The sequence below is a fragment of the Manacus vitellinus genome, unplaced genomic scaffold, assembly GCF_001715985.3.
Source record: "Manacus vitellinus isolate BGI_N305 unplaced genomic scaffold, ASM171598v3 scaffold_24_pilon, whole genome shotgun sequence".
In the NCBI taxonomy this organism is placed as follows: domain Eukaryota; kingdom Metazoa; phylum Chordata; class Aves; order Passeriformes; family Pipridae; genus Manacus; species Manacus vitellinus.
Window position 1 is genome coordinate 6,758,497 of NW_021939798.1, and position 27,986 is coordinate 6,786,482.

At 40.9% G+C, this 27,986-nt stretch overlaps 2 protein-coding genes across 7 annotated transcripts; one reads left to right on the plus strand and one right to left on the minus strand.

The window, feature by feature from the left end:
* Positions 1–342: 342 nt before the first annotated feature.
* ANKRD40 (ankyrin repeat domain 40) lies at positions 343–6,419 on the minus strand. Its single transcript, XM_029960082.1, has 5 exons — positions 6,263–6,419; positions 4,592–4,762; positions 3,089–3,562; positions 2,051–2,232; positions 343–927 (listed from the first exon to the last, which is right to left on the minus strand). The coding sequence occupies exons 1-5, from the start codon at positions 6,417–6,419 to the stop codon at positions 793–795; spliced, it is 1,119 nt and encodes a 372-aa protein (XP_029815942.1). The 3' UTR covers positions 343–792.
* Positions 6,420–9,200: 2,781 nt separating this feature from the next.
* LUC7L3 (LUC7 like 3 pre-mRNA splicing factor) lies at positions 9,201–27,918 on the plus strand. Of its 6 annotated transcripts, XM_029959977.1 has the most exons (13): positions 9,205–9,328; positions 15,425–15,492; positions 16,484–16,523; positions 16,751–16,895; positions 17,916–17,990; positions 18,078–18,182; positions 19,294–19,455; positions 19,861–20,135; positions 20,647–20,807; positions 25,709–25,849; positions 25,955–26,060; positions 26,478–26,543; positions 27,394–27,918. In XM_029959977.1, the coding sequence occupies exons 1-12, from the start codon at positions 9,225–9,227 to the stop codon at positions 26,500–26,502; spliced, it is 1,407 nt and encodes a 468-aa protein (XP_029815837.1). In that variant the 5' UTR covers positions 9,205–9,224; the 3' UTR covers positions 26,503–26,543; positions 27,394–27,918. The 6 variants fall into 6 exon arrangements, with proteins under 6 accessions (XP_029815835.1, XP_029815837.1, XP_029815836.1 ...); XM_029959976.1 differs by having other exon boundaries at positions 26,478–27,918; XM_029959978.1 differs by lacking the exon at positions 26,478–26,543 and having other exon boundaries at positions 9,210–9,328.
* Positions 27,919–27,986: the final 68 nt, after the last annotated feature.

The following is a 27,986-nucleotide window of genomic DNA, read 5'->3' on the forward strand; positions in this document are numbered from 1 at the left end:
CTTTCTCAGGAATGCAGAAGCAAAAGGAAAATAAAATTACAATTTTGTGCTTTTAAAAGGGGAAATTAAAGCAGCATTGGAGAAATGTCAATACAGTAAGAAGAATAGGATTTTAAATTGCACATTTTAAATTGCTATATACTGACAGACAACAATAAAAGGGATTTTGGTTGAGAGCATATTTATTATTTGGATAATTACTATCACTTTTATTTTTAACCTGAGAAATGGGGAAAAGTGTAAACAGGGATTAAGAAATCACAGGTAATAAGTCACTTGATAGTATTCAAACGAGACATAGTTTTGTGCTTCTTCCACACATTTAAACCCTTCTGTTTTTTTCCTTCTAAGTAAGATATGACTTAATATACACAATCTAAAAAGGGAACATTAATGGTAATGGACTCAGTACAAACACTAAATGGGCTTCGTGGCAGGTTCTTTAGCTTGAGTACCTCTGCTATTTTATAGCAATCAAATTATTAGAACAGCTTAAGGTAAGCCTTTCCCTGAGAGCTGCTAACTCTGCAGTGTTTGAAGATTATCTTTTTGTAAGGAAAAGTGTCGCATTAACAGATAGTTCTGCCAATACTTCCTTTGCATTGAGCTACTTTCATATCAGACTCACTGCTCTTAGATTAACTAGAAGCTGTAACTGTGCATAACCACTTTAAGTTATTTCCAGGTTAACAAAATAGATTTTTTTTCACATCATTAGCCCTTATAGATATTGTGTTTCAAACTTAATTTTAAAATGAGAGATACAAATATTTTGTTTTATTCCTTGAACAATCAGTATGTAAGTTCTGATGCCTTCTTGTTATAACCACTCCGTTCAGAAAGTGTTGGGACTCTGAAAAGTAAGTTTCTGTCGCTTAGAACAAGCTCCAATTCTTGGAAATCCTGTAGCCTTGCAACATCTTTGTCCTTTAAATAAATAAAATAAGTAGTTAGGTGATACTGTCTGTTAATTTTGCAGAGGTAAGTTAAAACTATCTCATACTAACACATGTATCTATAAATACGACAATTCTTTACAGTAAGCTGGAAAGCAGACATCCTGTTGCATCTTATATTTATTTTGGGATCCTATTCAGCTACTCACTTAAGTCTATTTTTAGAAGGAATGCAACACTGATGGTGAGTGCAAGTGATTAGAGGAATTGCACTTGTCAAGACCTACTGCATGCCACCCAACTCCTCTTTTTTTTTCCTGCTTGATAATTCTTAGAAGCTCATGAATTGGTACTTGCATATACCAAAGAAAGTCCTGCATGCAGCTTCCTCCAGAGCAGCCCACTAAGGCCAGCTCTGGGCCCCCCACAGCCCTGCTCTGCTGCCAACAGCATGACACAGAACTGGGTTTTTGTCACCTCAAGGAACAGTAAGTGTCCTGAAGAGATTAGAGCTGGATATAAAAACTCTTTTCAACAGTAACTGAAGTTGGCAAGTGACAGAATTCCTTGTGTCTTTTTCTTTTCCCTCCACTTCTTGACTAACACGGAATAAGTCATCCTATAGTCAGTGAAGATGCAGCAGGGTGAAGTCTATTACTCCTAATCAGATTTGGCCCACGAGTGACGCCAACAATGCTCTGCAAGGATTTCAGAGTGAAAGAGAGGTCAGTGGTGAGTTGGTAAAACAGGTGCCTTTTGTGTTTGCTGCAGGGGTGAACGTCCACTGAAGTAAGGACAGTTCTGTTCAGAGACCTGAGTAATTCTGAAACATCTCTCTGTTTGTGCAAGGACTCCAGCCAGGCCTTGATGAACTTGAAGAGCTCGGCTGAGTTCTGCAGGCCTTTTAAATGCTGATGGCAGCTCACAAAATCAGGTGAGCCTAACCAAATGGTTATGAAAAGAAACTGGAGAACCTTTTTACTTAACAGAAAACCAAAACAACTGCTCAGTGTTGGAAGTTGAAGGAAGGTTTTTCATTTTGTTTTTTTTTTCCAACGTAGGCCTATGCAGGTGACCCAAAAATTATCCCTTTATAACAGTAATCTAAAAATGTTTTTTATAAGTTAATGCGCTTCAAAATGTAGAGTTCTTACCTTTCTTAACATTGTATTTGGTAATTTTCTGATCTTCTGTACGTGCTCGGGGTTCACACCCAGCTCATGGCAACTCACTCGGAGCAGTTCCTTGTAGGTCAGTTCTTGTCTGTCCAGTTCAATTTCAATGAAGTCATTTTCTCTAAGATTAGGGTTTTGTATTCTAACTTTAAGCACCAGTTCTATTAGAAATAAAAAGGCATATTAATAGGCAGATGTATAAAGGAATTCAAAACTATAGACTAACTTTTGAATACTTCTGTATTCTGTTAACCTTGTTTGTGTCATTTGTAACAACATGTGAATACTTGGAAAGCAAAAACTGGAATTGTATGAGCAGAGTTTCCATTACATTGACTTTCATCAACCTATATGAAAAAAATCATTACAAATCTAATGCAGTGTGTGTGTGTGGATGTCTGAGCCTTTGCATGAATACTCACCTTACTGGATTTAAGCCAACTTAACAGCAGATTATACTGATTATCAGTTTCCTGAGCAATCCAAGATTGCTTTTATTTACTCTTTTGGTCATCAGTTCAATTCTAATTGCCAACCCATGGCATCAGAACACCTTTTATTTCAAGCATTAAATTCTGAACAGAAACTGGAATTGCAGATTTCCCTCTCTAGGCAGGCAAAGCTTCCCTGCAGAACTGGCAGATCCCAGAACAATTCAGCTCAAGACCTGGGTGCAGACTGAGCCATGTGATGTTCTCTTGAGCTCACCAGCTGCATACTCACGTTCTGTATTTGCAGCCTGGACTATGCTATTTAGAGAATTAGATTACCCTGGGGCCTGTATGCTTTTATGACAATTGAGACAAACAGCAAATGTTTTCATCAATATTTTAATACCAGTTCCAGCAGAAACAGGATACCTGCATCTTTCATTCTCTACAAATATTTCATGAATGTCTAAGCACGGGAACCTGAAAATCTCTGGAAGTGCTGTGAGTACGTGTGACCCTGATTAGTCTGCACTGCCCAAGGTGACAGAAGATCTCAGATGAAGTGAGAGGAGACTTTTGCTGTTACCTTGCATATTGAGTGGAAAAGCTCCTGTGAAGAACACGGGCTGGAAGGCTGGCACAGGCCCCACGCGGGAGCCGTTCTCTTGCTGGGGTACGGACTGGTTGGATCCTGCCGGCGAAGGGGGGCCTCTGCTCCACGACAACGGCCCCTGGTAAACAGGAGTTCTCTGGAGGACAGGGTGTGAGCGTGGTGGCCCAACAGGCCCTCGGGGCAGGGGTGGCATGTCCCCATTGGGAGCCCCCTCGGGAGCAGCGTTCCCGTGCTGTGGCGGCGCACGTCTGCAAAGCTCCGCGTCAGGCACGGACAGGGAGTCGGCATCGTGCGGTTCAGAATGGGAGACACTCCCATTCACAGTGGGATCTGGAATGCTGCTGCCCGTGGTGTTATAAACATAAGGGAAAGGTGGGTTAGCCAGGTAATTGGGGATGATTGGCAGGTCTGAATCTTGCTTTAGGTCCGGGAGTTCATCGTCTTCCACTGTAAAACAAACAAAACAACATTCTCCGAGACTTATCTTGGGGGAAAAAAAGAATTATTGCTATTGCACTGCTTTATTTCTTTTTTATTATTATTATTGTTATAGGGAGGGAGTGGAGTGTTAAAAGCATCACAGGTTAAAAAATGTATCAGGAAGACCTGCACCTTTTTTTTCCCCACAGTAAACAGAACCGTGCTCAGGTGCTGCCATACAGTGAACACAAAAGCTGAGTCTGATTCTAGTGATTCTAGGGGTACTAATTCCTTCTAAATGCGGCAGTTCTCCTGTTTTGGTTTGTTTTAATCCATAGCAGCGTGTTGTAACACAGTCTCTGGTGGTGTCATTTTCATAATGCATCAGGCAACAAAAAACAAAGGGTCGATATTAAGGCAGGGGATAAAGGGAAGGGAACATGCAGTACTGGGAGAGCTGCAGCATTACCCATTCAACAGCTGGGAGACAACAATGAAAACAAAACCAGACCTGGGAGTACAAAGGGGAGGGGAGAGGTTGTTAATCGACCACATTTCAAATTATTACCTCCAGCAGCAAATACTACTCTGCTCCAGCAGCAAATCCTACTCTGCTCCAGCAGTTACAAACAAGATAAAGATGCTCTACCAATGTCCTTTAATGAGCTGCTAATTTTCGATTTATTCAACACAGAACATCAGGAAAATTAGGTGTTGATCATATAAGGGCTTCCTACAAATTCGAGAGATTTTTTCTCCCATTGCCTTTTTAAAAACAGGAAGCTGTATCTGTCTGCTGCATGGCATTCTTCAAAATAACAGTTTTTCTAATTTGTCAGTGTTTAGAAAAAAGTCTGGCTAGCTGGGTATGGAATTTGTTGGTAATCCTCTTTTCTTAAACTTTGTTTTCTTCCCAAGTAAACACAAGAAATCGAGTATAGTTAGTACTGAAATCCAAACACAGTCTCTTCGCATGCAAAACAAAGACTGGAGCACACATGCTTAAACAGCCCTTTACTAGTCTTTGATGGTCACAGGGCACAGTGACTAGGTTACCTCCCAGCATCTCCTTGATCTCCCTCTTGGATGTTAACTGGGCTGGCCTCTCTCCTTTCTTGGTCAGGATGTCCTTGTCTGCTCCTGCGTGCAGCAGATAAGCCACCACGGCCGCGTGGTTCCGCTTACAGGCCCAGTGCAAACATGTCCTGCACGTGGAAAACATTAACTCTGTGTCAAAGCAGGTTCATTTCCACTCATTCTTGCTGCCTGTGAGAAGAACAAGACCTAATGCATGCCCAGCAAAATAGGTTTGAATTGCAAACTTCCTTGGAAATGTACACTGGATTCAGAGCCTGCAATGGCACTTGCTGATGTCATTTTCCCTCACTCTAATGCTCTTGATACCAATTACCAAAGTAGGGTTTTTAAAGTTCAAGATCATTTCAATTTGTCCTTTCTTTAGGCTATAAACTTAGCTGGAAAATTAAATATAAAAAAGAAATCTTGTGCATGCTATCTTAATCTTTGAAAAAATCATCTGTACTTAAAATACTTGTCCGTGTATGTATACATAATCTATTAGGGATACTTCTCTAGGATGCTATTTGTACTCTTTAATTAATGCTGTCAGCACAAGGACTTGCGCTTTTGACAAGTAAATAATGCTTAAAATATTCTATAGTTTCTCAGCACAGTTCTTTGCCCAGTTGCTATTTGCTGCACCAGCAATTCCCCTCCTTTGATCTGCAGACAACTCTAGTTTTCTGCAATCTGTAACTGATGCACAGAACTGAATGCTTTTCTATGTTTTTTAATTATTATTTGCAGTCACTGACTAGAGAGACATAGTAAGGAAACATCTTAAAAGCTACTAAACTTATTTAAAAGCTACTAAACTTAGTATTGGGGACTTAGACTCACACATGTAACTTGCTATACAGTCAGACCATCCTTTCCTATCCCAGCTTCTAGAGGTGTTTGACCTTTTTCCAGTTTTTTATGTCTTAATTCTTTAGCTCCAGCTGAAGGAAACTTCAGAAAAATGAACACAACCCTTCTCCAAGTTTATTTATTTTTTTAAGAATTAAAAGAGAGATAAATAAACTTAGACGGAGAAAATGTTTTAGTTGAAAGTCCGGCCCCCAAAAGACTTTTCCGCTCTGGGTTTTTTGTTTTGCTGTGGTTTGTGTGTCTATTACAGAACAGCCTTGGCTTTAGTGTCCTCAGGTGGGTGTGAATGAGATGTCAAAACCAAAGCGTTTGTATACATCCCCTGAAACAGCCTGCAGGGTCCCTACTTGAAAGGGAAAGCCATTTTCAAACTTGGTTTAGAGTCAATAATAAATATTTCTAGATAGACGTGAACACGTAAAGCCGAGGTTTGTGTTCTGACAGCCTCTGCTGTCTCAGGCTGGGAAAAACCCAATCTAACCCACCACTATAAGTACAAAGTAAGTACACAGTGACCTGGAGAAGGAGAAAAAAAAACCCAAACCCATCAATACAAAGTAAGTGCACAGCGACCCCGAGAAGCAGCGAAAGGCGCAGGAGGCGGGATGGGGACCCCTGTTTGAGACCCCGGTTATCAGCCGCACCTCCGGAACAGGGATCGCTCCACAGAGCGTTCCGCGGCGGATCCACCTTTTATTTCCTTCTCAATTGGCACCTCGCGTGAGGAGCGAGCCCGCGGGATCGCCGGGGGGGGGCCCGGGGAAGGGCTGGCCTTACCATCGCGTTGACTTCGCTTCTGGAGTCGATGGCCGACCCCAGCTTCACGCAGCGGCCCGCGCGCCGCACCTCCTCCGCGTTCCCCCAGCGCCGCCGCCTTCCACGCGCCGCTCCTGCCGCTCCCGCCTCCGCCAGCCTCGCGTGCCCGCCTCCGCATCCCGCCGGCGGCCAGGGACCCTCGGCCCACACCCCCGCGACGGGGGAACCTATTGCCGGTGACAACCCGGCCCCGACAGCCGGTTCCGGCGCAGCGCAGGGCGGGCGGGGCGCGGCCGCTGCCCGGCGGGACGGGGCGCTCCCGCCGTCATTTAATATTGTTTAACGTACAAATGCACAATAGAGGGTGTCTCCTGGTCTGATTGTTGTTCTTGCGCGCTCTGTAATCGTTAATAGAATGAGTCGTGGAATCGTAGAATGGTTTGAGTTGGAAGGGACCTTAAGGATCATCTCGTTCCACCTTCCCCCCCCTCTCCCACAGGCAGGGACACCTTCCACTAGGTCAGGTTGCTCCAAGCCCCGTCCAACCTGGCTTTGAATACTTTCAGGGATTGGATATATTTCTAGCTCACTGAGTATCTCTGGTAATTTAAGTAAGATTCAGTTAATCCAGTGGTTTTACCCAGGTTAAGGAAACAATGTTATGATGGCCACCGTTCTGCACTAGCCTGCTGCTAAAGAGGGTAAATAGAGGGATTCGGAAAAATTGGGTTTGTCTGCTGACTGCCATGAAAGGATGTACTGAAGAGATTTTTAAGATTATGAGGATTTGGGTTGGGAGGGACCTTGGGTTGGGAGGGACCTTAAAGATCATCTCATCCCAACCCTCTGGCATGGACAAGGACACCTCTCACTGGACCAGGTTGCTCCAAGCCCCGTCCAACCTGGCCATGGACACTTCCACAGGAGCGTCCTGTTGTTCTGCTTAGGAAATTCTCACCATCTTTGTGCATTCTCAGCAGAATCAATTAATCCCCAACCCCCTGCCCCCCAAAATTAAAATAAAAATCTACAGCTGCCTGCAAATCAGTTGGAAAGATTATAGGTAAGTCCTGCCATTTGCATTGCTTGGTTTGAAAAGCTGGGTTTGGTCGTTGTGGATATGTCCTAAATCAAGTTACAGAACAGTTGGTAAAAATTTCACAACTATTAAAAGTCAAAATAATTATTTTGAACTTCAGTCAGACTTTTCCATTCCATCCTGCTCTGTGCAGCCACACTGACATGCCAGGGAATTCTGCAGCAGTTGGGCTCCAGGGTACCTGTTTGCTTTCTCAATGCAATCGGAGCAATAGAAAAGAAGCTGAAACAGCCCAGTTCTGCCCCAATTTCTGACACAAACACCCGCCTTCCCTCCCGCCCCCAAACCCAGACTGTGGGATATTGACTGAAAATTCAGTTGTGTGGTGTTGATTTCAATTACACTCTTCCAACAGTTCCAGGGGGTTGTTCAATCATTACAAAATTGAAAAGCTTGAAAAAAGTTTGTGATGGAGAGATTTCCAAAAGATAACTCCTCAGGTAACACTGGTGCTTGCACAAAGCCCTCAGTGATGCTGAAAAAGGCTGCTGTGAGTCCTGTAGGTTTTACAGGATCTGCATGAATACAGGCTTCAAGCTCTTATAAAATATTATTTAATTAAAATTTAATTAATTTCATCCACTTAAGTGGTTCAAATCGATGTTGAGAAATTGGAAAATAGTTGAAAATTGCTATGTGAAATTCAGTACATATGAGGTATAAAATCACATCTATAAAGGGAAAACAACAAAATGGGCCAAAACTGGTTCCAAGGTCAAACAGAAAGATTTACATTAAATATGAAGGACACCCTGAACAGGCTGCCCAGTGAGGGCACACAGGGCTGGACACAGTCTTAAGCTGCTCCAGGGGAGGTTTAGGTTGGACATTAGGAAGAAGTTCTTTACAGAGGGAGTGACTGGGCATTGGAACCGGCTGCCCAGGGAGGTGGTGGAGTCACAGCCCATGGAGGTGTTTAAGAAGAGACTGGATGTGGCAGTCTGTGCCATGGTCGAGTAGGCAAAGTGGTGTTAAGTCAAAGATTGGACTCGATGATCTCAGAGTTCTTTTCCAACCTAGTTGTTTTTGTGATTCTATGACACCACACAGGGCAGGACACTGCCGTGACACCACACAGGGCTGGGCACTGTGTGGCTCCCGCCGTCCCTCACATCGAGCCACACACGAGTGTCGCTGTTCGCTGTTTCGGTCGCTGTTCCCTATTTCGCCGTTTCTTGGGGGTTCGCCCCCTCCCGCCCCTCAGGCCCCTCAGGTCCCTCAGAGCGCGCCGCTCACCCCGGCGGCTCCCGGGCCGGCACGACCCGGCCTGAGGCCGCGGCCCGCTCGGTGCATTTGTGGGCAGGGCGAGCGCCGCGCATTTTGTCTCTGTCAGGCGCCGGCCCGCGGGGCGATGCGGGCGAGGCGGCGAGTCGGCTGTGTGGCGAGGCGGGGATTCGGCCAGGACGCAGCGTATGATATCGGCCCGCCCAAAGCTCTCGATGAGCTCATGGGCCGGGACAGGAACCTGGCCGGATGAGACAGCGCAGCAACGTGCGTGGGACCACGAGAGCGTGAGTGCAGCGGGCCGCCCCTCTCCCCTCGTCTCCCTCGCTCACGCTTCCCGCATCGCGTGAAGGGCGGAGGTTTTGTCGGAGCGACATGGGCGGCTTTCTCCCGGCTGGGGGCAGCGCGAGGAAGGGGGAAGGGGAAAAGGGATGAGGTGCGGGCAGCGCGGGGGGTTCCGCCGTGGTTTGGCCGGGGTGCGGGTCAGGCCCTCCGCGCTGGGGCCCTGCATGGCGGCCGGGGGCGGGCCGGGCCCCTCCGGGCGCGGGAACCGCGCCGGGCCCTCACCGGGAGCAGGAGGAAGAGGAGAAGGAGGAAGAATAAGATCCCGCCACAGCCAGGCTGTTGTTGTGCTGCTGGAGGGACAGCCCCGTTGTTTGGATGTCGGCGGCCGGGGCCGCGGTTAACGGGAACGGGCGGTCCGAGAGGGCCGGTGGTGGCGGAGCTCTCTCGTGGGGAAACACAAATACAAGGCGGGGAGAGAGGCTGAGGTTAAAGGAATTCTGCGCTTCTGAGTAGAAGCTGCTGGCTTGCGCGAAGAGGGATGAGACAGATGTTCGTAGTTTGGAAGACAAATGTCTCTGGATCTCTTCCTGAGGGTGGTGTTGGGGGAGGAAGCAGGAGGGTCCGGGAGTACCGGCTTTAACGTCTGCAGGTTGTAGCTCAAGAAGAACCGTAAGACTTCTGAAAAGAAGCTTTGGCTAGGAAAAGCTTGATTCTTTTCATGCCTTCTCAGTCAGAGGAAGGGGGGGGGCGCACACAAACATAAACAGGACTGTTTTTTAGCAGTAGTTACGTATTTTTGTTATTGTGGTGATTCATTCATTTTCTGCAATAAGTAGCCCAAACAAGACTTCTAATTATTATTTTATTATTATTCTGCCCAAGAATGGTGGAGCTTTAATGAATGATGACTTTTAGTGACGACCATCATAATTGTATTGTAAGTTATTTCAGAAAAACTCAGTGGTAGCCACAAAGTTCTGTAGCTGCTTCTTTGGGAGAGATGAACACTGATGTGTTTTTTAATTTTATTTTCTCTCCGTTCATGATATATTTTTCGAGTTAAAGTGCACACTTACAGTAATTTATCACCTATGCAATGGGAATTTCTGTGGTTTAAGCTGCACAAAGCATTTGGCTCCTCCTGCTTTAGCATTTTCTTGGGATGTTGTTAATTTGGAAGGAGGGAGAAATCCTTGGGTTTGACTGTTCTAAATCGCATCTTAATCACAGAAGCGGAAATTTCATGTTTTTAAACGAGAGATATGTCATTATAAGGATGGACAGTACACGTTTGAATTTGCCTTGCAATGCATGAGATAAGGACCAGTATCTGTCCTGCCATAGATTTTGCAATTGCGAGTCCCTCCCTTGAAAAATGCTGCTGTATAGGTAAACAGTGGGAGTCAGGAGGAAATTGTGAGTTCAGGACCTTCTTTATGTTTTTCTAGACTTATTAAGCAAATATCATTATTCAGTTAGGTGTTCAGTTATATTTTCTTTTGATTGTGAATTCAAGAAGGAGTTATATGAAAAGTGAAGTGAATGGCTTGAGCCATGTTGGTCCAGGTAGGACAAATAAGGGGATTGGTTTGGTTTATTCCTTAATGTGACAAAGCCTTTTTTTTTTTCTTGGGTTTTTTTCCCCCTCCTCGTTCTCTTTTGACAAGTTTGGATTGTTTTCTTCATCTTCGAGTGAGCAAATCACAGAATATTTTCAGGTTTTTTTTTCAATTACAGTTTTAGGCTGAAGAGTTTGACTATAGTCACAGGACTCTGTCTCTAAGCTCTTGCTCAGTTCTGTTGTTTCAGAAACGGGCCTCATCTCTCCTTCCCAGCCCTCTGACAGTTCAGACAGTAAGATCTGTCCTGTGTCTGAGTCCAGCAGGACTGTTACAGCCTCAGGGTTGAGCCTTCAGTTTTGCAGGAACTGCTGCTGTTTGCTCACCTTTTGCTTTTATTTATAAGTTTATAGGATCATAATTAAATACAACCTCTCTGAAAGGAATGTTTTCCTAGGTTTCTGTAGTCAACTGACGAGTTCATAAAAAACAAAAATTACCGTTAAAACACGTGTTCGACTTTCTGCATCTCCTAATGATTCAGTTTGCAGTGCTGACATGTTTTAAAACACAGGAAATGCAGATAAGGTTCAAATAGTAACGTTAATTCCTCTCCCTGACTGCTCTTCTGCTTTTCAGATGAAATACATGCGCTAATGTCGTTTCTTCTGAGATTAGACATAGATAAACATGCAGCCTTTTCAGTGTCAGCATGTTGTGTTCCTCCCAAAGTTTAGGATTTTGTGTCACATTTCATCAGTTTTAGGCATGGAATATTATCAGAAGAAGCTGATCTGTATTTTGTTTGTCATTTGGAAATTGCATCTAGGTGGCTCTGAGAAACTGGGAGATGCAGTGAAATACAAGATGGGAGTGGAAGAGGAAGGTGTGTGAGCAGTGTGTGTGATAGCTGAGCAGTAATTTGCAGAGCCAGTGAAACACGTTGATCTGTATTGTAAAACCTTTTGTAGACCTAAAGTTCTTACTTTAAAACTTTGACATGATTAAAACCTTTCATATTTAAAAATTGGAATCCCACTCGCTGTGTATTTCAGTATTGCAGCATGTCCTTAGGTGATCAATCCTGGTTTTGGCATAAAGGCTTTGTTTTATATAGGGAGATAATTATTTGTATCATTTATTTCAGTCTTTCTGCTTACTGTTAAGTGTATTTCTGGAACAGTAACTGTTGATTCACACGTTGCTGCTCTAATATGGTACCTGCACAGAGCAAGCTCATACGGAAACAGCGATTGCGTAAGAGTTCTGAGCCTGGTCTGTAGCACAGGAGAGCCCAGCATGGACTGCCTGTGCTCTGTGTAAGGCTTTGAAATTGTGGTGCTTCCTTCAAGGCAAAGTCATGTTTTCAGATAGCAGGGAGGGGTGAAGAGCCAGAGAAATAACTGTGACCCATTATCTCTGATAATGCAGTTTCTCAAAATGAAGGTTCTGTTTTCAGAATATCATGTGATGGTTTTAGGTATTTATGATGTGTTACACTTTTTTTTTTATAATACCAATGACCTAAATGCATCTAGGTAGAATTTAAGGACTTAATCCTTCAGGGGATGGAGGGAGAGGACTTAAGTGTTATTTGTTTTGGAAGAATATTAGTAATGGAAGGTTATCTGTAAGAGTGGGTTTGGAAGAAGGGCTTATGTTTGTTTGGGTTTGGGTGGGTGGGCATTGCTCATAAAATGTCTGATGCATGGGAGCTTTAATGGTTTCAAGGAACTAATCTGTGTGAAGGAATTTACTAGTTTTTGATGTGTAAGCCATAACCTGCTGGATTTTATTCTCAGTCTTTTTACTAGGAATTGTCTGCCTAAAGGAATTTGCTTGCATAATTGTTTATCATTGTTAGAGAGATACTTCTCCCTCAGTAAATAGATTTCTTGCAGAAGAGAAGTGTATTAATGTAGAAGCATTAACCATAGAGAGCTGTCAGTAGCTTCTTTATGTGGGAAAGCTTTGAACTGCTTCCCAAACTCCAGAAGAGCTTGCAATTCTTGTTGTTAACTTAGTGGACATCGAGGTAGAGGATACTACTTTCCCACTTCCAGGAGATTTCAAGGATTAGTGAATTTGAGATGAAGAAGTGGAAAGTTCCAAGTGCCTGTGTGCATTCTAGTGTCTTATCGAAATATGAGATCCCAGGGGCTTTGAGACACCAGCTGTGGCTGATCCTACTGCAACACTTTGACAGTAACATTTCTGTTACACTTTCTTGGTAGTGGAGTCCTCAGAATAATTCAGCAGAAAGGAATAAATGCTTGTTACCTGCCTAGGGAATTATCCATACTGAACTGCCTGTTGCTCTGCTCCTGCATATATGACATGTGTTTCCATATTACTTGTGCTAAGTGCAGTGGCCTGATAAGCCATGGATAAGTGATGTCAGTTGAAGCTCATCAGTCACCTCTGTTTCAGTCCTTTAATGGCTCTGTGATGCTTCAGCCATTCCTTGTCCCTTTCTGTTCTTGCTCATCACTGATTATTTAGGACTGACTGTGAGTGCAGTTGATGGTGTGTCCAGCCTGGGAAGGCAGATGCTCCACGTGGTGAAGCTGAGCTGGAAGTAAGATTCTGCAGGATTCTAGCAAGCTGTGTCTTTCTGTTGGTGAGCATAAGGAAATAGGTATGGGAGGAGGAGAAAATTGCTGCAGACAGTGATCTGAACCACTCAGAAGTGAGTACTTCTCTGCAGGTGCTTCCTAGGAGAGAATGTCGTGTAATTCACTGGCTGCCATCCTAGTGCTGGTAGGAGAAAATTATGGCAGCTTTTCAGTGTGGGCAGGTTTTATCGTTTTGGGTTTGGGTTTTTTTTGTTTGATTGGGTTTTTAATATATAAATAATTAAACCAGTATGTGACTGTTAAAGCTGCATATTTTAGTATTGGTTACTACAATTTTTCACTGTAGCTATCTCTTCCTAAGGGGAGGCATTTCCGAGGAGTGCTGCTTCATAAAGCAGTTTTAATAATTTCTGATTTTGGGTGGGAGTGGGGTTTTTTTGTTTTGTTCTATGTTGAATAACTTTTCCTTTGCTCCTTTCGTTGGTACTTGTTTCAGAAGTATTACAGAACAGTTTGCTTAGTGTTTGAGTTGATAAGAGATACTCTACAACTTTTTAGCAGCATAATATGGTCAGACCATGCTCTGACCTATGTCTTAGGAAATTTGTCTAATTCATCCCTGAAATTTTTTGAAAAGTGCCTTTTCACTGATCCTAAAACTTGAATGTGAGGATGAGAAAATGGAGGAAGAAGCTAATGTAGAGAGGAATTAAGTTTCTGATGACAAGTACAGGAGTTCTTACCAGAAACTCTTCCCTTGAAACATCTTGATATTAAAACAAGGGATATTGCAGCTTTCAGAGAAGAGAGCAGATTCAGAAATCAGATTTTGTTCATATCTTTCTCCTTGCTTCTGAGAAGAAAAAAAAAAAAGTGATTTTATATATTTTCTTAGCTGTTCTTAATAAATTACTTCAAATAGGTGCCAGTGTCCTAACCTGGATCGTGGGAGAAGTATTCACATTATATAATGAGAGATTTTTTTGTTTGTTTGTGTTTTGTGTCCATGGCTTGTCAGTAGAAAGCCCGATTGTTTTTCTGTGTAATCTGTAAAGCAGTCAGTAGAGTTTTAACTTCCGTAGCCTGATTTGCAGTCTGGCAGTTAGCATGGAAAAATAAATCAGACTGATCTTATTTGGGCAACTGGTGCCACAGGCATTTCAGTGAGGTGGTGGTGTGGGGTAGGCTTGGGGTCTCTCTCCTAACCCCCATTTGTTAAAATACTTCAGATTTTATCTTGGGAAATAATAGGTTGCAAATCTTTGTCCCTGGTGTATGTGAGAGGATCAGATGGTTGTAATAGAAATCACAGTTATTAGATTTGCCAGACGTTAGAAATATAAGATAGAGGAGGTGTTGGAAGAATGTCCAGGCTAGTTTTGGATTTACACCTTAGTTAATGGCAGTCACATCTACAAGAATGGTCTAGTGAAGACTTAGTTATTTGAAATGTTTATGAAGTTAAGGGTGAAAGGATTTCTGATTTTACCCTTATGGCTGTTCTGATGGATAGGCAGGAGATATTTCTGTGTTATGAACTTCAGGAACTGACCAACTTGACTAGCTAAGCCCACGCTCACAGGTGAGGGTAAATAACCTTTTTAACAAAAGATGGTTTTATCCCATCATATGTTAAGTATTTACTCACTAGACTTAACAGGTTGGTGGTTTTTTTGAACTTTCTGGTGGTGGTTTTCTCTTATCAAAACCTGACTTGGTAATGCAAAACCAGACTATGCAGAAACAAACCAAACCCTTTGTAAGTTGGCAGGAAACCAGGTTAAAGGAGTGTCTTCCCTGCCTGCCTGAAGGGGTATGTGATGTCTCTTTGCCTCTCATTCCTAAAGCAGGGATTTTTAAAAGCATTGGAGTGGGAAAGCTTCTGAATAGTTACCATACATGTCCCTAAGTGTTCTAATTGCCCTCAGAATCCTTGAGACAGTACCTGGTGTTTGGGTGCTGGTGGCTCCTGTTCTCCAGGCCAGGAGCTCTGAGGAAGTGAAGCCTGAACACAGAGTTGTTCCCAGCAAGCAGAGGAACTTGTTCCACGCTTCCATGGCAGACATTGTCACCTCCTGTAGCTTTTCACACTTAAAGAATTTCATTGTAACTTATTAAATAGTCCAATCTGATTTACTTCCACTGGAAATATTTATATTTATATTTATAAATTGGTGACACTTTCCTGTAATCTTAAATATTTAGTGGTAAAATTAAGAAATACTGTTATTGCAAGGGAAAGTAAGATTTTTTTGTGTTTTGTCATCAAGATGCACTTTGTAGCACTTAGTGCTGCCAAGAAATCCAGAGGGTGTGTAAAATTTTCAGAAATTTTGTGGTGTACAAAGGAAAGATTTACACAGTATTTTAGAAATAGTGTTTACCTAAAATTGCCAGTTTAAGAGACAAAAAATAATGCCTGTTTCTTTCTTCTCTGTCAGGTTTGCAAATACTACCTTTGTGGCTTTTGCCCAGCTGAATTATTTACAAATACCCGTTCTGATTTAGGTAAGTTTCTAAGTCTTGACATTTTTATTCACTTACATGTAATTACAGCTGAGCTTTTGTTTGCAAACTACATTTTTATTGTTAATTGCTCTGTCAAGACACTTTGAAAATAGGCTTTTATATTCCTAAAGGGTTGCCAGTGATATAATATGCTAAGAACAATATTTATTCCAGTTCCTACTTTGTCTAAGTGGAAAAAACTGTATAAAAATTTTTATATTACAGTGTGAGCTAAATTACTGGGTTGGGGTGGTTTTCTCCTGCTGAAGTGTTGGTTCTAGTTTGATTTACTCTACCTGGGCAGGATTTTAAGTGTTTTTGTGTGACTGTATATTATTGAGCTACTTTACTTTAGAGACTCATCTACTGTAGTAGTTATTTCTGAAAGCCAGCTCTAAATTACTGATGGCTTTCAAGCAATGGTAGTTTGGAGATGGTAAGTAATATTTCTTGTCTTAGAGTTAATTACTGAGTTCATTGAAGAGTTTGAGAATCTGGGGAAGGTGGGAAGTTTTAACATGAGTACCTTTGTGAACTCTGAGCACATACCTCCTGATCTGACTCTGAAGATCAGTGTTTTAAGTGGCCAGCTTGTTGCAAACAACACTGGAAATTAGAAAGTGCCTGATGAAATTACCCTTCATGTGTAATTTTTCTTTAATTGTTTTTTAAGACCCCAGGTGTTTAAGATATTACATTGTTAGTTGAGATTTACTGATGTAAAAACTTGATCTGGAAATTCTATTTTACATGAAGACTTTGTATGTCACTCAGAGTCTGTTTTGGTTTTATAATTACTAAACCATACTGGCATGCCTTTTCTTTAACGTGTCTTTCAAGCTCCAAGCAAAGGAAGCAGAAAGGCAGAAGCATAGAAGTCCCTGGGAAGTGTTTGTAACTCTGTTCTCTGATGGTGCACAAACAAATGCTGATGGAATGTGAATGCACCACTCGAGAATGCAAACTTAAACTTTTTGTGTTGTCTTTTTAGGTCCTTGTGAAAAAATTCATGATGAAAATCTACGTAAACAGTAAGTATGTTGGTTGATACATTAAAGCAAATAGTGGTTTTGTTTGAAATTTGTTAAAAGCAACCCAAACACGACAAAGTTATTGCTTTTTGATTTATGTAAACATTTATTTAAATGTATAATACTCTCTTTCTGTGAGCAAGAGTTTATAATATTGTGTATTTTGTTACTTGTTTTCCGTCTGTGGTGGATTGATGCGAGCTTCTGTTTGTAAAATGTTTTACCAGGTATGAGAAGAGCTCTCGGTTTATGAAGGTGGGCTACGAAAGGGACTTCCTGCGCTATTTGCAGAGTTTGCTGGCAGAGGTGGAGCGCAGGATCCGGAGGGGCCATGCCCGCCTGGCACTGTCACAGAACCAGCAGTCCTCTGGGGTGAGTCTGGAAGAACCACTGAGGCAGCTTTTCCTGCAGATAGCATCTTTGTGGTGTCTTTACCTTATCTTTTCAGGTAAAACATACTGTCTTCCAGAAGATTCCCTTTAGATAAGTCTCTTCATCTGTTAGCCAGCAGATTGCATCAAGCCCTAATGGGCAAGCCAAGTGGCTTCACAGTCAGCAAGAACCCCTCTCTTTTCTCCCCATCTGTTTATTTAGAATCAATATCTCTGCTGGGAATATTAATCCTGTTTAGTATTATTTTTGCCCTGACCACCTCAATTTACCTTTTCTCCCTTAGCTGAATATTCCTTCTTCCCTGCACTAGTAAGCTGTATCTTTTCCCATGATGGGTTTGGAGCAGTGACTGTGGCCCGTGCTCTGTGGGTTTTGTGACTGCCAGGACAGCCTTGCTCCTTTTTACTGCTTCACCTAATTGTTCTGTGCAAAGTGCAGTTGCTTCAGAAGGAGCTGTGGACAGTATCCAGTCAAGAGAGATATTGGTTGTGGAGCAGAGCAAAGGTGGGAGGGAGGCAGTAAGTCTGATTTGACAGCCTGCAGAGAGGACACTGCTAACAGATACATCTTGGAAGTGACATTCTTTTTGCATTTGTGCTCAGAAGTCGAATTTCAAAGCCCACGGAACTTCTAAGTCATACTTGAATGTCTGCAAAGATATGTAACAGCTGCATGGCAGTTTGAGAGTTTAAATTTAGGACTTTGAATTTGGATATCTTACCTTTTATGGGCCAGGACCTTGAACATTTTTGTTGACTTAGGATGAATTAGTGTGACTAGACTCAACAAGGGTGGAGTAAGCTGTGTCAAGCAGTGTTTTATGTTAGACTAGACTATTATTAGCAGCTCCTTGTTTGAGAAGAGGCAGGAGGATGTTATTCCTGAAGTGTCTCTGAAATATGAGAAGACATACCTTTGTGTTTTAAAGCTGTTTTAACAAAAGAAGAAAAACCAACAAGCAAACAAAAAACCTCCAACTCACACTTGTACTGTTTGCAGGGAGCAGGACCCACCGGTAAAAACGAGGAGAAGATTCAGGTGTTAACTGACAAAATTGATGTACTTCTACAACAGGTGAGGCTTTTTTAACCCCCCAAGAGAGATCTCTTGCTTTTGTTACTTGATCAGAAGTTACATTTGAATTTTTTTATTGTCCTTTAGATTGAAGAACTGGGTTCAGAAGGAAAGGTGGAAGAGGCACAAGGAATGATGAAACTTGTTGAACAGTTAAAGGAAGAGAGAGAATTGCTGAGATCTACAACTTCAGTAAGTTATGTGTTTGTTTTTTGTCAGACATTTCAAAATTTGGTGCAGCAGTACATTCTGAATAACCTTGTCCTTCCACTGAAGGCATGCAAGGTCTGAGCAGAATTGATTAGATAATAACAGGACATTTAAACATGTTAACCCAATGTTTTATTTTGCATTCCACCTTGAGAGTGGGCTTCCTGCAAACAAATTATGAAATTATTCACCCAGCAGTCCTGGAGGTGAGCTTGCACCTTACTCTGGTTCTGGTCTCAGTTAAACTTTACCCTGTACCCTCTGCGGTATAATTTTACTGAATTACCAGTGTGGCTGTTACAGAAAGCCCTTGTGTCAGGGCTGTGGCTACAGACAGGCATCTGTCTGACTGTGAGAGCCACAGAAGCCAGAGGGAATGTGTTAAGTAGCAAGTTCCTGTCAGTAAAAAGAAGCTTAAGTTTAAATATTATATTTTGGAGTTTAATGAAATGCTCAAATTGAGTCTTATTTTTTAAAAGTTCTTAAATGTTGCAGGCAGTGTGTTTATGTCCACAGTGTATGATTTATGAACATTGTACAGCAGTAACCACACTTGGGTTTATGTTGAAATTTCAGTGTATTTCTCATATGTCTGTTGAATCAGTTTGACTGTCATCCTTTTAAAGAGAAGCTCAGCATTCCTTTTTTTATTTCTTCATGGGATATTCTAGCCTTTTGATTCCTTGAGACATGTTCCAGGGTTATTCTGCAGCTCCTGACATCTCAGTTGATGAAAAAGAAATCATCTTAAAACTGAAAAGGAAAGCTGTAAAAGAAAAACTTACAATTTTGTTTTTCTGAGATTACAAGGAAGCTGCAAATATGTACATGCAGTGTACATGCAGTGAGGAGTAATTCTGTGGTTTCTATTGGACTCTTTCCTTGTGGCTCACATGGAATGACTGTAGGTATCTTTTGCCCTGTTCACCCTGGTAGGTGCAGTGCCCTGAAGACAAAGCAGGCAGATACAGTTTTCAGCTTTCAGTAGTGCCTGGGATTTGACAAAAGTAACAGTAAAGTTCTAAAACCCTTCACTGGCTTCTGGCTAAAACTTGTTTTTCTTTTGCCTTATCAAATATTTTTCTTTCTGCAGACAATTGAGAGCTTTGCAGCCCAAGAAAAACAAATGGAAGTTTGTGAAGTTTGTGGAGCCTTTTTAATTGTAGGAGATGCACAGTCCAGGGTAGATGACCACTTGATGGGAAAGCAGCACATGGGTTATGCCAAAATAAAAGCTACTGTAGAAGATTTAAAAGTAAGTATTTCCTCCAGTTACTGAACATGATAAAATTGCTTGGAGGCTTCCCATGGTACATAAAAGGCTGTCCAGTGGACTTCCTCAAGAGAGTGAAACACTCCAAGGAATGGAATCTATTTAGGAGTGTGCTTGACCTTGTTGTATATGATTACACCAGGTACAAGCAAAGATGTAAATTTTTATGGCCTTTGTGGCCTTTGTTCTTGAGAGAATGACCAGCAAAATAAGACAAAGGATTTTCTTTTCAGGGATTTTAGGAAGTACTGTCCTTTGTTTAGAAAATAACACCTGAAATATTTTAAAAGCTTAAGCTTCTGCATCCTCAGAATCTATAAACTAAGTATATTCAATGATTTAGCTTGACTGATCTTCATTTCTTCCTGTGAACTTGTTTTTTTTAAGGAAAAGTTACGAAAAAGAACAGAAGAACCTGACCGTGATGAAAGGTTGAAAAAAGAGAAACTAGAACGAGAGGAGAGAGAGAAAGAGAGGGAACGGGAAAGAGAAGAGCGGGAAAGGAAGAGACGGCGTGAGGAGGAAGAAAAGGAGAAAGAAAGGGCTCGTGATAGAGAGAGGCGTAAAAGGAGTCGCTCCCGGAGTAGGCACTCGAGCAGAACGTCTGACAGAAGGTCACGAGACCACAAAAGGTCAAGAAGCAGGGAGAGAAGGCGAAGCAGGTGTGTGTGTGTGATGTATTTTCATGTAACTTTCCAAGAGATAAAAATCTTAATATCTTTCAGCCTGGGTCACATCACTGGTTTGTTAACTTCACTTTCTTATCTCTTAAGTAAAGACACACTTCATTGGTTCTAAGGATAAGCAAGTTTTTGCTACGTGTTCACTGTCTTCTCTCCATTTTTGGAAGTAGGTGACGCCATTGTGGTGGAAGTGGTTTTATGAGGGAGCTCATAAAAATGCTCCCAAAGAATAGGGTCTTGTTTCTTACTTAAGTTGGTCTTTGTTTCTTGGTGGTAGATATTTTTAAGCTGTGTAGTTAAATGTTGGAGTAAATGAAGAGGGCAATATGAAGCCCTAATGTACTGAGAAGTATTTAGATACAGTATGTTAAGATTTGTTTTCTGCAAATAATCAGTGTATTAGAAAGTGCTGCTGTTTCACTGTTTTATATTCTGAGTTAGAAAATAGCAGCTGAGATTGACATTTTTGAAATTTTCTCTGAATGTCCAGGAGTCGTGACCGAAGAAGGAGCAGAAGTCACGACAGATCAGAAAGGAAACACAGGTCTCGCAGTAGGGACAGGAGACGGTCAAAGAGCCGGGATCGGAAATCCTACAAGCACAGAAGCAAAAGCAGAGAGAGAGAACAAGACAGGAAGTCAAAAGAAAAAGGTATGTTTGTGTAAAGACTGAGTTCATAGCAAGTTCTGAAACTAATCTTGTCTTAGGGTTTCAAAAGCTCTTAGTCTTTCAGTGAGTGACTGAGAGCTCTGAGCATCAAATCAGATCTGGTTTTATAGGCTGTGTATGTTGCTTTTAACCAATGTGGAGCATTTTTTTTTCAGTTGCTGTTACTGCACGTGTGTGCATACATACACCTGTTGCACTTTGTCTGCAAATGAAGTGTGCAAGGATTTTTATATGTTTTAAGACCTGTTTACCTTTAGGAAAGCATAAACCTGTAATCATCATTTCCTAAGAGTGAATGTCTTATATTCCTACCGTTAGCAGATATTTCTGATATTACCCTTTGCAGGTACATGTTTTGTGGGAGACTGGTACCTGACTTTTCACCTGTACCATGTATTACTTCTCAACACTATCATGTTTCCTTTCTTATCCTTTAACAGTACTTTTAAGGTGTTTTTTTTTCCAATCTATGAATGCAGTCCAGGATAAATCTTGCAGAATTTCTGTAATGTTCTAAATGACAATTCGTGCCTTCTCCCCAGTCTCCTGCTCTTCCCCCAACCCTTCTCCCTTGTTTTTTGTTCTGGCTTTTTGTTTGTTGTTTAAATGAAGTGAGTTTTGCTTTGTCAGTATTCAGGTGAGTCTCAACAGAAAGCTGTGTTAGTCCTTGGAATGCTTTTATAGCTGTACATGCCATGTACCACAGCACTGATGGTGACTCACTGCTTCACCAGAGGCTGGTGCTCAGAAACTTTAAGTAGAATTAAAAAGAGCTACAGAGGGAACACTACAGATTCCCATTTTGTGAGAAGATACTAATTAACTGTTATTGCTAAATTTCCCCCTTTAAAAGTCTTTTGAAACTTCTGGAGGAGCGTAGTACTTCTGGCTTAAACCACTGGCTCTGGGGAGCTGACTAATGTCCAGTCCGAAACAGCCACCCCACTCCACGGGCTGATCATCAGTAATGGATGAAACTATTCTTTTATGTTCCTAAGGTACTTTTGAGGTTCTCTGGAATGAAAGGTGCTCTGTGCATGTTTCTGGATTCCATAGGCCTGTCTGCCCGACCCTTACTTCTCCATATTTATCAAGCGGGTTAGTTGCCAAAATGTTGGTAATGCTTCATATGTTTCTCTTGCCTGACTTCCTTGGACTGTTATAATTTTTCTGGTTTATACTATGGGGCATCTTTAGTATTGATTCTTCTCTCGCTTTCCTTTGCCTTATAGGCAAGTGGTTTTAGCTGCTTGCTCGTTGGCAGTGGAACTGATTGCAGGTTTTAAACTCAGACTCAGTGTTGTAGCCTAAATCTGTCCATTTGTTACTCTATTCCTACCTGATACTGTACCCTTTTTGCCTGCTTTATGAACAGATTTCTGGTACTTGGTCAAGAATGTCCTGTTCTTCTGAATGTGTGTATCTGTGCATATAAATAACTGTTTTCTTATTTATTCCAATTTGCTCTGGTTTTGAGCTTTTCAGTTCTTTCCTTTATCTCCCCATAAGCAGAGGAGCTAGTGAACTTTCTTCAGCATCTCAGTATTTTTAGTTTTAACTTGACTGATTTCCTTGCTGGCTGTTTTATTTGCTGCTTGCTACTTTCTTCCTCCAGAAATGAGAACAGTGAGGTGATGCTGTGAGCTGTGATGAAAATTCCACCTGGGAAAATCGATAACTTTGTTTGACTGTGCAGCCCTAATTTTTGTAGAAACACAAATAGGCCTTAGAGCAGGACTGTAATGCTGAAGAAGTTTGTGGTTTTCCCTTTGCTGAGAAAATCTTTAGGAGAAAAAAATACCAAAAAAGGTGGAGGGGGAGGAAAAACCCAAAGCAGTAGTAGTTACTAAGCAAACACTGAATTTCTGTAAGCATTACATCCTCATGTTTGCAATGTGGCACTGTAGATAGGTGGTTAAGTGGAGAGCTTTAGAGATTCATATATTTGAAGCACGTGGCTTCCTGCTCTACTCTTTGCACAGAAGGTAGTAATGTAGAAGTTAAGATTTAACTTACTACATTTTGATGCTCCATTGGGAATATTGGCTTCAGAATCTAGTTGTCTTTATAGGCACCACTGATCTGCAGTTACAAAAGTAAGCAGCAAAGGCCTGGCTGTAACTGCTCATGTAGTGCTTTTCATCTGAAAATCTCAGGCTGCTTTATAAACAGGACTCTTTAACAGCAAAAAACCAAGGCACAGTTGCCCAAGACTTGCCTACTATTACTCATTAATTAGTGCCACACTTTAAAAACTCAGAAGTCCTGGCTTCTTGTTCACTAAAATACTGTAGAAGACAGCAGTCAAGGTTGCAAGAAAAAAGTCCGTGTTAAAGGGAGGCACGTAACTTGTGACTCAGCTTCCAGGGACAGGGATACATTTGCTAGAGGAGGGAGCCATCAGCCATAAACACCAGCTTAATGTAAACCAGCAAAACACAGCTACTGTTCAAGTAAGCTCTCAAGAGTAGATGAAATAAATAGGGTTTTTTAATAAGAAAAGGAAAACTGCTCTCCAAGTACCTTTGTTTTATGAGGGGTTAATATTGGAATGGGCCTCCAGACCACTTAAGCTTGGCTCTTTACCTTCCTTAATCTGGATTCTGATACTTACATAAAAATAATTGTGATTGTGTTTTTGTATTAGTGATTAAACCTCAGCAAACACTGCCAGAACACCCAAACCCTCAGTGATACTGGATATTATATTTGACTGATTTTTGCATTCTCTGAACAGTAAAACCATTCATTTTGTCGTGGTAAGAATTCTCACAAAATACATCTCAGTTGCCCACACGAACTCAAACAGAAAAATGTGCATGTGTTGAATCAGGAAACAAAGTCAATATTATGTGATTATACCTAATAGATCACAGCTGAAATAATGCACACAGTTTCAACAGCAAACTAACTGTATGTGCTTTTAAAGAGAGAACTCTTACTGATTAAAAATACAGTGGAGGAACTTAATTTCTTGCAGATACTCCAGAAGTTGAAAAGTTCAGTTACTGGACTATTTGTTGAATACACTTTTTCAGTTCTGCTTGGCAAACTGGAGGTTTGCTCTGGTAAACCTATTTCATTACTAAAATTTTTTAGAAGAGTTTCATCTTTCATACCACAGTTTAACAGTAGTTTTTTTTTAACCTTAAACCAAATTATCCTTCCTGACCACATCCAAGAAAACAAACAAGACAGAACAAACCCCTGCACACTGCACATCCATAGGGCTATTAAGATCTACCATATCTACATAGGACAGAAGATAAGATTATTGGACTGACTACTAGTCCTCTGCGGGGAAACAAGACTACTATTCCTCAGTGGATCTACGTGTGCACCGGAGATACCTATAAGGCACAAAACGAAGACTTTTTAACAAGGTTAGTTAGAGTGCAATCTACCTGCGGAGTTGCAAACCCGAGGGCAGACAGATCCAAAATGACTTAGTCCTTCAGTGAGCCGTGTGACGTTGCCCTGTGCTTTCTCCAAGCACCCTGCACTGGATGTGCTGCTGCAGGTGAATCCTCAGTACTGGTGGTCATTAGGCAGTTGTGCCCTCATTTCTGTGTGGGGGCTTTACCCCTCCCTTTTGGTGATCTGTTTTAAAACAAAGAAGGTGGGATGTTGCTGCTCTTTAAAAGCTTAATTTCTTGCTTTGTCTTCTGGAATATAAAAGTGTGTTATGCCAGTCTAGGTGATAACGTTATTTAAAATAGCTTTTTCAGAGTGTTCGATCTGTGGGCTCCTGTGTTGGGGATTTATATATCTATATTATTTATTTTAATTGCCCGGATAGCAGGGAATAATCAGAAAAAAAGAGCATGAATGTTGTTCTGTATGATGACATCTGAGAGGTTGGTTTTTTGCATTTTTTTTTTCTCTCCAAAGTGTCTTTACTGATCAAGGGTTGAATATTATGGTTTGAAATAATACAGAAAGAACTGATATTTTTATTAAATTTGCAAATACTGAATTTACAGATGAGGCACACAGCTCTAATACTGAATGTTTTTCTTCCCATGGAAATATTTTTACTTCTGGCTTCCTTCCTTCTTTGAAGATTATTGAGGAAAAGATGGGTTTTTCAGCAGTGTAGCAAATGCTTCAGTCAGCTTTCCAATTCGTGATGAAATTGCAGGGTCCTTCCCATCTTGCTGTTTCTTTGCCTCTGAAAAAAATGGCTTTTATATATCTTCCAAATTGTCTCCCCAAGCCTTTTTAATGAGTGGTTTATAAATGACTGATGTTTTTATAAAATGGAGAATTAATAATGCTGACAAACGTGGCAGCTTCAAAGTTAATTTTGATTGTCACTGTGATCCCCACCTTCAAAGCTGGCAGTGCTAAATATTGTTTGTTTCCCCAAGTATTTGATAGTTTAAGATTGCTGTTTTTTTAATTGGCAACTATCAATTTATTTGATAACACAACAATGCATTGTCCCACCACTCTTTCCTGATTCTCTTTCAAGAACCATACTTAATGAGAATTGTACACCAAAGAAGGCCCTACACATCAGAAATTAAAACCTGGGGACCAAAAGAGTCCCAAAATAAGTAAGGAAGCCATGCACCATAATTACACATTTGCCTAACCTCTTTAACCCCCAATTTGTGTATTTTGACAGAGAGCTGAGTAGCTGCCTCTGTTAGGAGGTCTGACCTTTCTCCTCTTCCCCCACCCTCTACTGTCCCCTTTTACCTTTATTTTGTCCCCTCTCCATTCCAGCATGGTAGTCTGAAGCCTATTTCTGTAACTTTATGAGTACTACTGTTATTGCTATAAAAGTAATTGTCCCATTTTGTATGCAGTATGTATCTCACATGTGCAATGTTTGTTTTTACTTTGAAATCCATGGTCAATGTCTTCTTTCATGGCAGAAAAGAGGGGATCTGATGATAAAAAAAGTAGTATGAAGTCCAGTAGTCGAGAAAAACAGAGTGAAGACACAAATACAGACTCGAAGGAGAGTGAGACTAAGAATGAGGTCAATGGGACCAGTGAAGACATTAAATCTGAAGGTGACACTCAGTCCAATTAAAACTGATCTGATATGACCTCAGATCAGACAGAGGTAAGTGCATTATTTCAAACTTTGATTAGGGCTTTTTGTTACTGTTTAACAGTGCAGCGTAAGTATGCACAGATGAAGATGGAACTAAGTCAAGTAAGAAGACAAACTAAAGCACCTTCTGAAGGAAAAGACAGTGTAGTCCTGCAAAACATTTTGAGGTACATTGTTTTGTCTCAGCTATTTTGTAGCAGACTCGTGCCCCCATTAGTGTGCCTCTTTGGGACATATTTGTAATATAGTCACCATAGAAAAATTAATTATCCTTTTTTTAATTTTTAGGGATTTTGTTATCGTTTTTTAAAAAAAAGTTGAACTGTTTTTGTATTTAAGTCCATATTGTGTTGGTACATCAGCAGAAACTTTTGCTTTAATACTTAATATTTGAGGCACATGTTGGACTACTTTGTTTTCATATAAACTGCTAGTATTTCTTTGTCAAGGATGTTTCTAGTTTTTTTGCTTTATTGCCTTGCATTCTAATGCAGTTTGTTCTGTAACTCGAGAGCCAGTAGCATTGGATTGATGGAAGTGTAGGGTTTATGAATTATTGCAGCTGACTACCATACCTCACACAGCGTTGGTGTTGTGAGCGGCCCATGAAAAGCCAAATTAAAAATCAAGGATTCAGTCAAACTAAGCAGGTACTCATGCCAGGTACTCCTTTCTCTACCCACATCCATGTTTGAATGCTGTTGCCTGTAATCTTTAAGCTTACTGTTGTGTTTTTGATTTTGAAGATAGTGCAAAGGACTTTTTTGTGTATTGTGTGAATACTGTAAATCTGATGTTAACAGAATGGAATTTTCTTTCAACTGTGTGTAGGGATGCAGTGCTGCCCAGAATTAGATATCTTTAAAGAGTTTAAAATGCAATAAACACTACATAATAATCGCCTTGTTACTTTCAATGCAATTCAAGTCTTTAAGAGGTATGTGCTTAATATTTCCTACTGTGTAGGAGAATTTGCAGTCAGCCATAGCACAGAGCAGTGGAATGGCTGGTTAACAGGCTTGTAAGGCAGATGTAAATGCAGAGACAGATGCCACCAAATGATTACAGTGTTGATGGCAGGAATGTATGCTGGAAACTGTTTGTGGGAAATGAAGCAGCTAAACAATAGGCAATATGATATTGTATTAAAAGGAAAACTTGAAGTTTTTTCCCCACGCTTGACATAGCTTTCTTACAGAAGGTCTTTAGTTGTATTCCTGAAGTAAGGAACTAACAGTGGAGAGTTCAGCTGATAAATGAGCTTCTTGCAACATAATTTGTTACTGTAGTTGCATTATGTATGCTAGGAACTCTTAAACACTTAATGTTGATATTAAACCATTAATGCTACATCATTGCTTCTAAAGCCAGTCATGGTCAATGGTGATGTTTTTGTAGAGTTAAGATGACAGCTAACAACTGGGCCAATGTATAGGAGTGGTAAACAAAATGCTCATAATGCTGTCTAATCGTCTGTTCTCCCAAAATTTTGCATTATAGGACTACTACGTGAAGAGTCTGCGAAGACAGTGGAAGACAGCTTAAACTGAAGATCTGCTTTAAAATGAGGTGAAAGAAAGCTGTAGTGGCGTAGAAAAATATAAAGTTGAGTTAGAATTTTTTTTTATAAAATTTAATTCAGGACTGGTGTTTCCTCCCAGAGTTCAGAAAGATGTGTTGATAATAGCACATATGCTACTGAGAATATAAGTCCTGTATACTTTTTTTTTCTTTTAAGACTTTTTAAGATAAGAAACCAACATAACCTGAACACATGGCTTGCTCAGTGTTTAATTGCAAGTTTTCATTCTCGGACTTTAAAACACAGGAATAAATGTTTAGTATTTGTGTGAATCGAACTAAAATGAAATCCCATTTTTACAACTAAGCTATTCCTAGCTTCTTGATATACGAGAAATGGAAATAAAATATCTTTGAATTTCTGTTACAAATTTGATTGTCTCTGTCATTGAACGTTTAATATTAAATAAGTTTCTTTCCTAATAAATCTACTCATGTCTTCAAGCTTAGTCCATTAATTTGGATGCTTAGTTATTCTGTGCTGTTTGTGGGTTTGGAATTTTTTGGTGCCA

What these genes read in the sequence shown, in the direction of transcription:
- ANKRD40 (XM_029960082.1), bottom strand. Translation starts at nt 6,419, where the DNA reads ATGCGGAGGCGGGCACGCGAGGCTGGCGGAGGCGGGAGCGGCAGGAGC. An exon ending in GATCAAGGAGATGCTGGGAG is followed by an intron (nt 3,563 to 4,591) that starts GTAACCTAGTCA and finishes TTTGTTTTACAG; the next exon opens with TGGAAGACGATGAACTCCCG. An exon ending in TTTTCCACTCAATATGCAAG is followed by an intron (nt 2,233 to 3,088) that starts GTAACAGCAAAA and finishes TATTTCTAATAG; the next exon opens with AACTGGTGCTTAAAGTTAGA.
- LUC7L3 (XM_029959975.1), top strand. Translation starts at nt 9,225, where the DNA reads ATGTCGGCGGCCGGGGCCGCGGTTAACGGGAACGGGCGGTCCGAGAGG. An exon ending in TGCTGAGATCTACAACTTCA is followed by an intron (nt 18,183 to 19,293) that starts GTAAGTTATGTG and finishes TTCTTTCTGCAG; the next exon opens with ACAATTGAGAGCTTTGCAGC. An exon ending in AGGGAGAGAAGGCGAAGCAG is followed by an intron (nt 20,136 to 20,646) that starts GTGTGTGTGTGT and finishes CTGAATGTCCAG; the next exon opens with GAGTCGTGACCGAAGAAGGA.